The sequence below is a fragment of the Trachurus japonicus genome, chromosome 17, assembly GCF_045865225.1.
Source record: "Trachurus japonicus isolate A0001 chromosome 17, Traja_1.0".
Lineage (NCBI taxonomy): Eukaryota > Metazoa > Chordata > Actinopteri > Carangiformes > Carangidae > Trachurus > Trachurus japonicus.
This window is the reverse complement of record NC_140923.1, coordinates 16,714,484-16,729,931: the sequence shown is the minus strand read 5'-3', so window position 1 is coordinate 16,729,931 and position 15,448 is coordinate 16,714,484. Positions and strand designations below refer to the sequence as shown.

Sequence of the window (15,448 nt, the reverse complement as noted above, 5' to 3'; positions counted from 1 at the left end):
CTCCTGTGACATGTGTGACTTTTCCTGTGCGAGGATTCAGTCGTTGCTGAGGCTACAACGGCTAAATAACAAGGGGATTTAATGAGGTTAACTTGATAAGATTATTGAGTTTTCTTATCAGACCATATTCAATTGGCTCCCAGGCAGTGACAGCAGCACACGCCTCTCTGTTGTCATGTTTACCCACATCTGCCTTCAGGCTGAGGATAAATGTAACCTTCAAGTTCATCCTTCAAACCGTCCCTCTAGTTAGGAATAATAAAAACTAATTTGATTTAAGTCAGTGTTAATGACTTGTTATTTTATAAGAAGATTTTTGTTTTTTAATTCCTAAAAACACTAAACTCCTACATGGAAATCAGTATGTTTCTAACTCACCATATCATAACCCACTCATTTATAAAAGAAACATGAAAATCAGGGCAATCTAATGCAAATCAGCTCTGTTATACATTCTTCAAATTCTCCGTCAACACGGTCAGAAAATGTGTAAAACGTTTCATGTTTAATTCAGAGGTGGTTATGTCATACACCTACTACAGTAATCACATATAAAGATATTTACAAACACTTGGGTGTAAAAATATCTACCTCCTTGACTTCAAAATGACAGATTGTGTTTTCACCAGCATTGATATTAAGTTAGAACAGATTTCCCTTCATCAGCAATTTAACAGTAAAATGGACGGTCTGTATGATATAGATTAAATCAGAACTTTCATTCTCCTTTGTGAAGTGTCCTCTACTCTACTTTGTATGCCGTCCCTTCGTCTCTCTAACCTCCGCCAACCTCTGTGGGTTCCCTTTGAGCAGCTTTGCGTCCCCTCAGATGTGATTTCAGACCCATTCTTCGTGCCATTTTTGTTTCCAAGTCTACCAGATGTCTTAGCTGTCTGCCACGTACGGCCTTCTCCGCATCTATCCACAGGGTTTCTATTGTATTCACCTCGGGAGGCTGGGAAGGCCGTGGCAAAAACTTTGAGCTCATTCTTTCTAAACTATCCCCGGCATGACTTTGCTTCGTGCTTTGAATCGCTTGTCTTCTTCTCAAAGGATCCATTGCCTCTGTGTTTTCGGCTCTTGGGCTGATGGTGGGAGGCTTCGCTTGAAAAACCTGTTAATACTGAGCTGCAATGGTTCTTAGTTTCGTTTATTTTATCTCTGTGTGAACATGAGTGAATTACGGCCAAATCGTTTGACTTTGGTCTCGTCAGGTCCTGTCATATTGTTCCAGGATTTTTCTTCCACACCTGTGTTGACTTCACTTGACTGAAAAGATGTGGATTTTTTCCCCATCTGAGAACTATTTCTCCATCCCATCATTATTGCCATCTTAGTCCAATCTTTTCATGACGGTGGAAAAGCAGATGACACATTCACATCTCTTTAAATATAAAGCTTTTAAAGACAAGGAATGGGTGTTTATTAAAGATGACTCGCTGAGCTGATGTTGTGTGAAGTTGTATCACAGGAAACAATTACTCAAGTTCTCAAGCCATCACAGAAAGACCAAAGTCCTTGAAACAGTATTCACACCTTCTATCAACAACCCCACCCCCGAAAAACGACCAAAACCGATTTGTTGTTGAAGCATGACTCTTAAAAAGAAACAATTTTGTCGCAATCTGACAAGTAAGTTAGGATAAAACTGCCGATGTGAGTTGTTGGATCCAAATTGAAATTGAAATCTCAGGCATTTGACCGCGTTTTTCCTCCGACCTTGACCGAACGCCGCCTTTTCACAGCTCTCCCTTCAGTATCACAGCTCGTCCAGTACACGCAGTGACTGCAACAATCAGGACCGATGTTTACCAAAGCCGCAGAGTCCTCGTATATACGGGGAAGGCACAGCTGTGTGAATGTGTTTGGACGTTTGTAATGGGGAGTGTTGAGAGGGGACTGAGGCTGGGTTCTGAATGTGACTAAGAAAAAAACACCCAAGGCTGTTTCTTTGTACCATACTGTGCCAAGTTTATGTGCCGCATTTCATTTTTCTCTGTAATGAATCCCTGTTGGACGATACGGCTCCATCAATGTCGACATGTTTGAAAGAAAAGCCATGGGATTAATTATTGTTATGTTTGTTTTTTTCTCAAGCCGTCCAATTAATTACTGTTATTTTAACTCAAGAAACAACCTTTCAACACATCATTTCTAGATACACTAATCAGTATGTATAGATAGGTAGAAATATGGATTAAATATTCAGAAATGTAAGGGGATGTTTACAGATCCTGAGGCTATCAGGGCCTCGGGCTATTACAAAGTTGCATTATGGGAGAAGAAAAAAAACACAATTTCTGTTGCATCACTTTTCATCTGCTTTTTTTTCTAACTCTCCACTGTGACCACGGTATTAGAGTTACAGTGTGAAGTCTGCAGACTAACAGCATCAAGGGGAGTTATTGTGTAACCCGACAACTACAGTCGCACAATCAGGTCCTAATCTAATATAACAGGCTTCTTTTTATTCAGCTGCAGCTTTAGTTGGTGATGATAACAGCTTCTGTTCTCACTGATATAGTAGACATAGTACAGACTTTGTTACTATGTGTTAATGTATTATAAATATGTTCTGTTGATTAAGACATAATGCATATACTTTGTGTACTATACAACACATGTTCATAAGTACAGTTTTGCTCAAAGCTTTTCAATATTCAGTTGAACATTTATTATGTCAACAAAGCTACGAGATCTGCATCAAGTTGACATTTAATCTGGAGACATTATTATTTACACTGCCTGCGTTATACTCACATGGCCACACTGGCGTCAGCGTACCCGTGGGTGATCTGCTTCGTGATGCCTTCAGCGCTGAAATTAAACTCTTTTTTCTTTTTTCTCCCACCTCTGAGTCCTCCGAAGAAATCATGCAACCTTACTTTCTCAGAGTAAGACATTGTTTTGTTTCTAACCTTGATGGATAAAGACGGCTCTTCAATGCAAACACCTACAGTTTCCTCCTGTGCATGTAACCTGTCCTTAAACTTTGCCAGCGAGCATTCAAATGAGGTTTTTGTCTTTGCAAACTCTGACGACGCGCTCGTCCCTCGTGCTTTCACATCTGAAAAAAGGTCTGGAGAGCTGGGATGTTCACAGAGTCAATATTTATGTGGAGGCTCACCGCCTCTGGCTGCAGTCGCCTGGCCCTGCTTTGCTCTCCGAGCGCTTATTTACAGTGGCAGGTACTCTGCGGTCCCTGTGCATCCTCACCTGCAACAACTGAGTGAACTCTGGACTCTGAAACAGATGGTTTTTCTTCCCCCACTGCATTTTTTTTTTATTATGCTACCCACATTTGTTGTTCACGGTCAAACTGGCTGTTTGTGTTTCACTCAGCCTCTGAGGTTTTGTTTTATAGATGAAACTCCCCTGAGGCCACGCGTTTCTTCGCTCCCTCGGTCAGCCTGTTTTTTTTTTTTTATAAGTCTGGATATTTAATAAATATTCAAGTACTTTACCAGGTGAAGAGTTTCCGGCTCATGCCTCCAAATTGATCTGTATTTGACATCTTCATCTGCTCAGCCGGCCACTCTGTTATATGAGCTCGCTGAGAAAAGAGTATTGTTACCTTGCTTCATCGATCAAATCCCTCTTCCCTCTTGTAACCATGGGTCAGAGACCGGCTGTTCCCATAGTGACAATCAAAACAAGACTCTGCTGACAGCCACGCAGCATGGTGCTCGATTTAAGGCTGCATCTGAGGAAAATCCCCAAAACCAGAGTGTTTACGCCTGGCACTCATCCGGACAATAATCCTCCTGTGTATAACATTACGCTGTGAATATCTGTTATCCCATGCTGTGACGTTAGCTGTGCCGCACATTACCCAATTCCCAAAGCTTTCAGAGCTCAACTTCATATCTCCTACCACCAAAGTGCAGTTTCACAGAGATAATGTTCCTACTGGGCTGTTTGCAGTCACACCAGGTTGGAGTTTACAGGCTGTTCTCAACCATAAATAAGTTATTCGCTGAGTTACCTGCCGGTTCAAGTACAATCAATGACTTCCAAATTAAATAATATATTGTTTTTACAAAGCGTTTAGAGGTGCTAGCCACGGAAGAGCCTAATAATATTGTAAAGCTTTGGAGGAGACAAAAGCAGAAGTAAAAGAGGAAAATTCTGTTCTATATGAATTGATAAATGAGTGACGGATGGATGGATAGATAGATAGATGGATGGATGGATGGATGGATTAGTCTGCCAATAGATAGATGGATGAATGGATGGATGAGTCAGTCAGTCAGTCAACAGATAGATGAATGGATGGGTGGGTGGATCTCAGAATAGATAGATAGATAGATAGATGGATGGATAGATAGATAAATAGATTTGCATATAAATACACAGTGCAACAGTTTCTCTGTGCAGCATATATTAGAATAAAGAATATACACAATATAATAAAATATACATATCAACACTGTTGGTATTGCAGCTGCTGTTTTCTCCTGTTGAATTTTTCAGTTATGTTAACAGCTTCATTCTCATTGATGCCTGGAACTGGCCCCACGGGGGAAAGAAAGGTCGGTCTCCTCAGGTGCAGAAACAAGGTGAATGTTTTGAACTTGTATATATGGGAATAACCAACCGACGGAAAAGTGGTGAGAGGAAGAGTGTGTACTGATGCAGAAGTTGGGTGGTTGTGTTGTTGTTGTTAAGACAAGATTATCTGAGTGGATTTCACATGTCAGCGCAGCTACTAAGAACATTTTGTTCCACATCGTTACCCACAGACAGAGAGCAGAAATCCAGCTCCTGGACCAAGGGGGGACAAATAAAACAACACATGCCAATCACTTTTTCACAAACCAAGTCATTTTCATCCAGAGCAGACACACACAGACCTGAAGTGACCACGCCATCTGGGTACCTGTGTATGATGTGCATACAAAGCTGCTTTTCACCCCAAATGTGTGTTCGCTGCTCAGCTGTGGGTAGATACTATAGATAGATAGATAGATAGATAGATAGATAGATAGATAGATAGATAGATAGATAGATAGATAGATAGATAGATAGATTAGACAATTTTAACGCACAAAGTGGCATCTGACACATGCTAGTATTAAACTATGTGAATATATTCTGTGTGTTTTAATTAACAGTATTGATGTTTTGCTCTTGGCCGGTGAAACCGCTGGAGCATCTCATGAGGAGTGGATTCAGAGTATTCAACGCTGAATACAGATCTGGTGTGATGAAGTACTCGGGTACAGTACAAATGTCTGTGTTGGATTTTTTAAAGACATAATTTCAAGCCAGAGTTTCTCTTCCTGAGCTCCTTCATTTGGTTTTGTTGTGGGGGTGATTAGTAGATTCATGTTTCAAGGCTGCATGAGGGACAGTTGTGAATTAATGAAATAACTAAAGGTCATGAGTCCACTTACTGTAGGTGAAAGGAACTGATGAATATCATATTACACTTCAGAGTAGAAACATGGCCACACAGCTAATGAGGAACGATTTCAAAGTATTCACTACTGAGTACAGAGATGCCAAGATGAAGATGAACAATAACAGGGCCATTTAATGTACATGGGTAAAAATGTCTGCGTTGGATGAAAACCTTTTTAAAATCTGTCTGGATTATCCTACAAGGCGTGAAGCAAGACTTCTCTTTCTTTTTTCTTAGCTTAGTCCTTGAAAGAAGTGTGGGTTTGAATGGACAGTGACGGACAAAGGGCATCTCAGCCCTCTTCTCCTCGCCCTCTCAGGAGGTTTCAAACAAAGAGCCGTGATGAATAGAAATCTTGGCATAATGAAACATTGTTACGAGCATTACTGTAATTGTTGACGGAGCTTGATGGGAGTCATCTGTAGCTATAGAACTAAAGAAATTATACCACGTCTCATCAGTAGGAACAGATTGTTAAGCCCCAACATCAGTGGTGGAGGGAGATTGGCATACTACCATAGACAAATAACCACAGGATATTTAGAGGCAACACTAATATACTAATGTGTTAATTAATGCTGAGTAATGCATACATAATGATAACTAATTACATTATTCAACTTTTATTATTACTTAATAATTTATTAACTAACTTTGAGTAGTAAACATTAATTAACTGCTTACTAATAGGCTACATAAATGAATGTGTGTCCTAATCCTAAGTAATACATAATAATGATTGTTAATATATCTGTAAACAGTTAATTAATGCTTAATAATGTACTAACTAACGTTAATTAAGGGGCCCTTATTGTAAAGTGTTACCTATTTAGATTTTAGAAACGTTATATCATTGCTGTATTATATAGAGAGGCTTGTCTGTTAATATCCTCTCATTATTTAGTTTTCTCTCGTTAATATAAATGTACCCAGTTTTATTTGACAATACAATACAACAGCCTCAGATATAATTGTTGATAAACACCTCATTACACTGTAAATGCACTTCTGTACCGCTTCTCTAGGCACTCGGACCACTCCAAGCACTTTACACTGTTTGTCACATTCACCCATTCACACACACATTCATGCAGCACTGTTCACAGACACATTTTTGGAAGCTAATCATTAAAACACATTCACATCGGAGGGCAACTGTGGGTTCAGAGTCTTGCCCAAGGACACTTCGACACATGGACAGGAGGAGCTGGGAATCGAACCACCGACCAAATAACCCACTTTACTTCCTGAGCCACAGCCGCCATTAGCCTCCTACGCTTTATTCACCACCTACTGTATACTCAACACCTTGGGTTTTACCAGTTTGTTGTACCAATAGTTGGTGGTTGGTAGAGGTTGTAACACAGTTGTGTTTGAGCAGCAGTGGGTTGCGAAGGCTAAAGTGAATAGACTGCAGTAGTTTTAGTGCTTTACCTAACACACTGGGGACTAGGGCACCGTGTGGATCAGTGGGTTGAGCAGGCGCCCCATATGCAGAGGCCATAGTCCTCGCTGCAGTCAACCCTGGTTCGAATCCCACATCCGGGACAACAACACCCAACTTCTTCCTCTCACCACTTTTCTGCCGGTTGGTTATTCCTGTCTGACAATATATATAAGTTTAAAACATTCACCTTGTTTCTGCACCTGAGGAGACCGCTTTCTTTCCCCCGTGGGGCCAGTTCCAGGCATCAATGAGAATGAAGCTGTTAACATAACTGAAAAATTCAACAGGAGAAAACAGCAGCTGCAATATCAACAGTGTTGATATGTATATTTTATTATATTGTGTATATTCTTTATTCTAATATATGCTGCACAGAGAAACTGTTGCACTGTGTATTTATATGCAAATCTATTTATCTATCTATCCATCCATCTATCTATCTATCTATTCTGAGATCCACCCACCCATCCATTCATCTGTCTGTTGACTGACTGACTGACTCATCCATCCATTCATCCATCTATCTATTGGCAGACTAATCCATCCATCCATCCATCTATCTATCTATCCATCCATCCGTCACTCATTTATCAATTCATATAGAACAGAATTTTCCTCTTTTACTTCTGCTTTTGTCTCCTCCAAAGCTTTACAGTATTATTAGGCTCTTTCGTGGCTAACACCTCTAAACGCTTTGTAAAAACAATATATTATTTAATTTGGAAGTCATTGATTGTACTTGAACCGGCAGGTAACTCCAACCTGGTGTGACTGCAAACAGCCCAGTAGGAACATTACCTCTGTGAAACTGCACTTTGGTGGTAGGAGATATGAAGTTGAGCTCTGAAAGCTTTGGGAATTGGGAATCTATCTATCTATCTATCCATCCATCCATCCATCCATCCATCCATCCATTCTATGGGATCCACCCACCCACCCATCTATCTATCTGTTGAATATCTGACTCATCCATCCATCCATCCATCCGTCCATCCATCTGTCACTCATTTATCAATTCATATCGAACAGAATTTTACTCTTTTACTTCTGCTTTTTTCTCCTCCAAAGCTTTAAGATATTATTAGGCTCTTTACACGCTCCAACGCCTCTAAACACTTGTAAAAGCAATATATTATGTCATGACATACCCCTCTATCTGCCTCCCCATTTCCCTTTTCTCTCACTGTACTACTGTCAAATAAAGGCAAAAAAGTCCCCCCAAATAGATTAAAAAAATAAATAAACTGGTCTGGTGACTGACCGCAGTGAAGTTATTTTACTGTAAGTTGGATATTCGCAAGCCCCTCCAACATTTCACATGCACAGTTTACAGGCTTTACAGTAAACACACGGAGAAGACGGCTACAGTGTGTACCGTATTCCTGTTTTCAAAATAAAAATGTGGGATATTTAAAGCAGAGATACCATATTGAGAAACTATTGAGCTAAAATGCTAATAACTAATAAAAAATATTTAGAGATTTACAGTAAAATGTAAAAACAAGAGGTGTATCTCATGCAGCCAGCGGAGTACTATGATCCCACACTGACTTTGAGTCAATTGATCACATGACCTGGAAGCTATTGAGCTAAAATGCTAATATTTACAGATAAAAAAATGAATCCAGATGATCGTTTCTGTGTTTTCGCATTAAAAGCTGCACTAGACAGTATCTTCATGTTAACAATGAGTCCCATGACCGTTAGATAATGTGAAAAGCATTGCTTGAGGAGCCCACAGAGAACTATCACTCAAGGTTTTTGGCGTCTTTCAGCTCTTTGTTTTGGTTTAATGAGCCCCAGCTTCACTGTTCTGGCTCAGTCTCAGTGCAGCAGCATCAGGCAGCTGTTTCCACTGAGCTGCTCTGACAGAAAATAACATTTCATACAGACATGACGACAACAGACAAAACTGTCCTCACGTTTCATCAACTAAAAATCTGTCCTTTTATTTTCTCTTGTTTCATTCCTCATGTATCAAACCCAATTAACTTACTGCTCATATACGTCATCATCTGTTTATTTCGAAACTTACCTTCCAGAACAGTGGGGTGACATTGGCAGCCTATAGGTGCAACTTGTGGCTATTTGCACTCGGTGGAAAGTGTTTCCTCCTTGGATAACAGGCCTGGATGAGTGTGGGATGGGAGGCAGATATTTTGAAGTTTAATCAATAATATAGCAGCAGGATCAGACGAGTGTTGTGTTGCGCATGGGGAAGGCTTTGTGTGTGAAATCAACATTTTGCCTTTGTGGGAAAGGGCGTCTTTTATCTCCCTTAAAGCTGCTGGGAAATTGAGGTTTTCCATGTTGATGCATAATAGCGCTGACTGTTCAGGAGCAGGGGGGGATTCCACAGGGAGATGACAATGCACAAGGAGATTTGTGATGGTTTTTTAATTCGAAAAGGATAAATGAAACACGCCGAAATGAGACAGTAATCAGATGAGTGAGCCACACTTCGAAAATCCTGCACAAGCAGTTGGGGAAAACTCCAACACAAAAAGACAAACTTTTTTTCTCCAAACACGAAATGAGCAAACTCCAAAAGGTCTTAGTGTTGAATGCTTCTCTCCTTCATGAAACCAGTAATTGAAGCGTACTAGTGAATAGACATCACCTCGGGTTATTGTGCACAGGGCAGTAAAAATGCAAACAGGGATTTATTCTCAACATCATCTGCTGAAGGCTATAACAAACATTTGCTCTCCTCCTCTGGAACTCAAATAAAACAACCTGTTCAAGTGCCAGAGGAAGAGTAGCAAATCGTATCTGTGCACAAACAGACCTTTGGCACCTGTATCATTAGGATTAAGCGATGCGTACCGGCAGAAACTGTCTCTTTCTTTCCCCCCCTCCTCTCACTGGAGGAGAGATGCTGCCAGTTCAAGGTTCAAGGAGGACCTCCGTCGATGAAGTTGCATCAAATATTTGTACTGACAAACACAGAGAGAGACTGTCTCACAAAGTCAAGCCTGCACAGTCCTCAACAATAGAAACACACCTACAAAAAGGCTTTGTCACTCAAGCAACATCTGGCCATGATGGGTCTCTAAGCAACGGGTGTTAGTGCATGAAATGACTGAGGGAAAGGAAACAGCGCCCGCTTAATTATGTGCCGGTTTAAATCTGTGTCCTGTGTGTTGGGGGGAGAGAACTGGTTGTGATTTCTGTCAACATGGATGTTTTCTTTATTTAAAGACAGAGAGAGTTTCTTTTCTTTTTTTTTTTCCTCCCCTGAGCTCTCAGCACATCTCTCCTTGTTGTGGGAATGATTAGTACATTCATTTTTTAAAGGCAGCAGAAAAAAAAAGTGAGTTAATTGGAAGAAGAAAATTGATGAGATAAAAGTTATGAGACGAAATGATGCTGAAAGAAAATTATGAAAATTACACTTTTTTTCTTGCAGCAAAACTAATTTTGACCATAAATTGGGTGAAAACAGGCCACACAATAACGCGCAGTTTTTATTGTGAGTTCTACTGAAAACCAGTGCTCCTGTTTTTTTTGTTTGTTGTTGTTTTTTTTTACACACTATGAGGTGATGTGCATGGGATGCAATCATGTGTAGGTTGCTTGTTAAGTGTCCTTCTTACTTCATAGCTCTTCAACATCTGATAGGACTCTGCATGTTTGCATTGCAGTGGCAGTTCTCACAGGAGTTGCTAGGGAACATCTTATGGCAGCACTGATGGGAATTTAAACATTTTCAGAAAGATGTGGACACTGTGGCGTACTCAGTTTTACTTTACTGAAAAAGTAAACTGCTTCAAATAGAAAGACAACATTTAAAAAAAATGGCCTAAAAAAAGGTTATAATAAGTGAATGAGCAAGCAGGTGTCTGAACGGTGTGAGGGGCCATTTGTGCTGCGTTTTACTAGATATAAACCCCCCCACCAAAGTCTAAAAAATAAGTAAAATGTGCGTGATAGATTATATTTCGAGCTGAGCGTGGTGAGTGTGGTTTCTGCTGGTTTCTGCTGGATATTGTCAAATCTGTTGGCTCAGCCTCTGATGTCACTGAATGAGCAGTCGGGCTTCCAGTGCGCACCTTTGGGGACGCAGCGGTGGCACAAGGCGAGTGAGTGAATCTCCTGCTCGTCCATTCAGCTGCTGCCCACAAACCTTTTGTTTCTGACAGTCTGATATCTAACCTGCAGCCGTGCGTCCTGGCTGTCACACACTCTTCAACAGTCTTGCTCTTATTTTAAATTAACTTTTTGGAAGCAGAAAAAGGAACAGGTAAGCTATAATGGCACACTGGTGTAATAATTGTCCTTGAGGGCGCGGAGCTTTTGCGCTCTTATCCGCTGCCTGGAGCTGAGCTGAATTTTGCTGTTCGTGTGTTTTGTTTTTTGTTTTTTTCCCCCCCTCATCATCCTACCAGTCGTCAGAAAATTCAGCTCTGTTGTGACCGGTGTCTGTTTAATGTGAACGGACAGTTTACGCCCTCAGCCTCAGCTTCAGCAGCAGTGTAGTCCGCAGCAGCAGCAGCAGCAGCAGCAGCAGCAGCAGCAGCGTTGAGCGCCATGGAGAGCAGCGTGGTGCACATCTACAAGGAGGACAGGTGTCCCACGGGCCAGCCCGAGGAGTGCATCCCAAACTTCACCTGGCAGCCCGGCATGTCGGACATCTTCAACTACACACCCAACGGCACATGGGACAATGAACCCGAGCCCATGTCGCCCCTCATCCCAATCATAGTCGCGGTGTACTCCGTGGTGTTTGTGGTGGGGCTCGTGGGCAATTGTTTGGTCATGTATGTCATCATCAGGTGAGTTGAAGCTTTTTTCCCTTCTTTTTCTTCTTTAAAAAAAAAAAAAAAAAAAAAAATATATATATATATATATATATATATATATATATATATATATATATATATATATATATATATATATATATATACAGTAGGCTATATACAACGACTGTGATGTGTCAACAAAGATGCGAGTCTCTCAGCTGCAACAATATGCGTGTCTGAATGGATGCAGGGAATTTAGTGCGTGATCATTTTTGGACATTTGTGTTTGTTCAGCTGCTCTGATGAGTTTAGAAACATGTGCATCCACGTGCGTCCCTGCAGGGCCACACATGTAAATGAACTGTGATGAAAAAGAAGAAAGAAAAGAAAGCTTAAAAAACTAACTATTTCCTCTATGGTGTTTCATTTGCATGTGCATTTTGTAGAAATTACATTGATATTTTTAGATCTACATTACCCTGTGACATATTTCTCTTATTACAAGATTTGCATTGATTGTGATGTCAATATTGCTCCGATCTGTTCTGTCTCATATAAGGGTCTGTGTAAAGCCTCAGGAAGGTTTCTTTTTTTTTCTTTTCAAGTGTTCAGGCTGAAAGCAGCCTTGCTGGATTACATTTTAAAACCTTGAATATGAGATGGTGGAAAAGGAAAAACTAGGAGATACGCCACCCCTTCAGCTCTCTGTCAAGTTACACTTGTGTACATACAGTACAGGAGTTAATCTGTTTATTCAGGAGAGACAGCTGAGCACTCTGATAGCTATAATCCTTAACTGGACACATGATCTCATTAAAACCTTCCACTTCTTTTAGAGGATTTACGCAAAACAAAAAACGTCCTGATCTTCTTCTCCCACTGCAGATACACCAAGATGAAAACAGCCACCAACATCTACATCTTCAACCTGGCTGTGGCCGACGCTCTGGTCACCACCACCATGCCCTTCCAGAGCACCGACTACCTGCTCAGCTCCTGGCCGTTTGGCGAGGTGGCGTGCAAAGTCTTCATCTCCATCGATTACTACAACATGTTCACCAGCATCTTCACCTTGACCATGATGAGCGTGGACCGCTACGTGGCCGTGTGCCACCCGGTCAAGGCCCTGGATTTCCGCACGCCCGTCAAGGCCAAGATCATCAACGTGATCATCTGGGTGCTGTCGTCCTCTGCCGGGATCCCTGCCATGATACTTGGCAGCACTAAAACCAATAACGGTACATTGATATTCACAGTGTTAAATCCGCTGGTCGCACTCCACCTTTGATGGTGTAAATCTCTCTACTCATATTTATCTGGTTAATCCCACACCTGTGTCGACTGTAGAGGCAAAACACACTCCATCGGATGCAAAGGGACACTTCTAAGCACTTTTAAACTCGAAGCCTCATTGCACTAGAGCATACTCGTCCTGAATTATCTCAATTAGCCGTAGAAAGCGTCATTCAGATCCAACGAAGAGGATTTTTGTAGGTTTGATGAGAGTCTGCATTACAGCTACTTGACTAGATGATGCTGTGACAGGCATAATGGGTCTCCCCTGACTGAGAATAGAGCTTGAAAGATTAATTTTCTTTCCTTCAGCGACAGTCTAATAAATTGTTCATGTTCACAATGAGCCGCCCTTCAATAAAGCGCAGTCCACTTTACCCAGAGCTATTAGACCAGATGATGAATCTGATCTCCCCCTTTTGCCTTTCTGTGGTGACGAGTCGACCTTTCTTTGCATCGTGGGATGTGACATTAAAATTTTTAGTCATGCTCGGGATGTGGCTCCATGGCTGTTACTGGCAATCACTGTTGTTGTCCGTGTCAGGCCAATATTTCGCTTCAGACTGAAATATCTGAGCAACCGAGGAATCGATTGCTGTAAAATTTAGCACGGATGTTCACAGTCCCCAGAGGATGTGAGCGTTTGACTTTACCGCCATCATGAGGTTTTTCTTTTTGTGGTTTTAGGTTAAATGTCTCGGTTTGGTTTTGGTTGCTGACGTGAAATTCAGTTCAGACAGTCAGTCGTGTTTCCCAGAGGATGAACCGTAATGTGTTTGATGATCTAACAACTCTAGGCAACTGAATCAGGTCAACTGGACCTAGTAATCTTAAATGTCTCGGTTTGGTTTTGGTTGCTGACGTGAAATTCAGTTCAGACAGTCAGTCGTGTTTCCCAGAGGATGAACCATAAAAACTCTAGGCAACTGAATCAGGTCAACTGGACTTTGTTTTTTATCTAGACTGGCTAGTTTAGTCTACACAAACTGATGAAGCCACTTGGCGAAAGACAAAAACTAAATCCAGTTGACCTGATCTAACTGCCTAGAGATGCCTTTGACCTGTAAAATACACATACTGTGACTGTGTCTCTAAATTCAAACCTCTTCCTCTAAGTCTGTTTTCCTGTAACCGACAGGGACGACAGAGTGCGCCCTCCAGTTCCCCGAGCCCTACACCTACTGGGACACACTGATGAAGATCTGCGTCTTCATCTTCGCCTTCGTGGCGCCCGTAATCATCATCACCGTCTGCTACACCCTGATGGTCCTGCGGCTGAAGAGCGTTCGCCTCCTGTCGGGTTCGCGGGAGAAGGACCGCAACCTCCGCCGCATCACGCGCCTGGTGCTGGTGGTGGTCGCCGTCTTCGTGGTGTGCTGGACGCCCATCCACATCTTCATCCTGGTCAAGGCGCTGTCCACCAACGTCCCCGAGACCACCGCGGTCATGGCCGCCTACTTCTTCTGCGTGGCGCTGGGCTACACCAACAGCAGCCTCAACCCCATCCTCTACGCCTTCCTGGACGAGAACTTCAAGAGGTGCTTCAGGGACTTCTGCTGCCCCCGAGCGCAAGGACACGGGGACTGCCAGGGGGTGAGCCGGGTGAGGAGCACGCTGCGGGACCACACGTGTCCCACAGAAGGTCGCGGAGACGGACGGCAGGCCAGGGCTGTATGACTAGCCATGGACACGTCCTCGTTGCCCTGTCAGGGCTGGGAGGACTCCAACGACCTGGGCTTGACTCAAATCACCACTGCCATCTAGCAGAGAGAGCTATAGTCTTTATTTATTCATCCAAATTGTTGCCCAGAGAATTCAGAGGCATGTCCATTCATAAACTAGATTTCTCTTATCGCCAACAAACCCCATATAAAGTCTAAAACCAAAATTGAACGTCACTAGGCACAGGTGTTCATCACAGGTAACATGGGAACTGTCAATTATTTGACTTGATCCTCCACCATGCCGGTTTGAATCCCCCAACAGATGGATAATTTAGTCCTGTTTGAGTAACATTTTGAAAAAAAAAAACATTACTGAGCTTTTTTTTTTTATTTTTTAAATGAAACTATATTTGTGATCTGTTTGTAAGGATTTGCATCTTCTGAAGGAACCGCCTCCAGGGTAGGGATATAGGAAAGTATTTAGAGTATTTAACATGAAGTAGGCTTTGGTCTTGTATTGGGACACTCGTCAAATTGACATTGAGACAGTGATGGTCTCTGGAGTCACAGCCAAGTCAGATCTTTAATCATCGTTGTATAGTATTCATAATTTACAATCTGCTGAGGAAATTGAAACTTAATATATTTAACACATTGTGTACTGAAAAAGATGATGGAAGATGTCAAAACAAGGAAAACCAAAAGTATTTTACTCTGTAGCTACATTTGCATTTTGTAAATTGGCCGTCACCTGAAAGTGGAAAATAGAAAATAGTTCTCACATGCATAAAATATTTAACAAGTGTTTTGTGCAAATAAAGAAAAAAAAAGTTGAATGTAATTCAGAAACAGCATTACTTTTACAATAACTGTGTTTTAAGTGAATTGTAGTTTGGTG

At 41.6% G+C, this 15,448-nt stretch overlaps 2 protein-coding genes across 2 annotated transcripts in view; one reads left to right on the top strand and one right to left on the bottom strand.

Moving 5' to 3' along the window:
• The window catches only part of clul1 (clusterin-like 1 (retinal)), a 279,095-nt gene that overhangs the window by 1,227 nt on the left and 262,420 nt on the right, over nucleotides 1-15,448 (bottom strand). The window lies entirely within an intron of this gene.
• On the top strand, nucleotides 11,237-14,718 carry oprk1 (opioid receptor, kappa 1). The gene is made up of 3 exons (XM_085803784.1): nucleotides 11,237-11,626; nucleotides 12,479-12,831; nucleotides 14,025-14,718. The coding sequence occupies exons 1-3, from the start codon at nucleotides 11,382-11,384 to the stop codon at nucleotides 14,561-14,563; spliced, it is 1,137 nt and encodes a 378-aa protein (XP_085659910.1). The 5' UTR covers nucleotides 11,237-11,381; the 3' UTR covers nucleotides 14,564-14,718.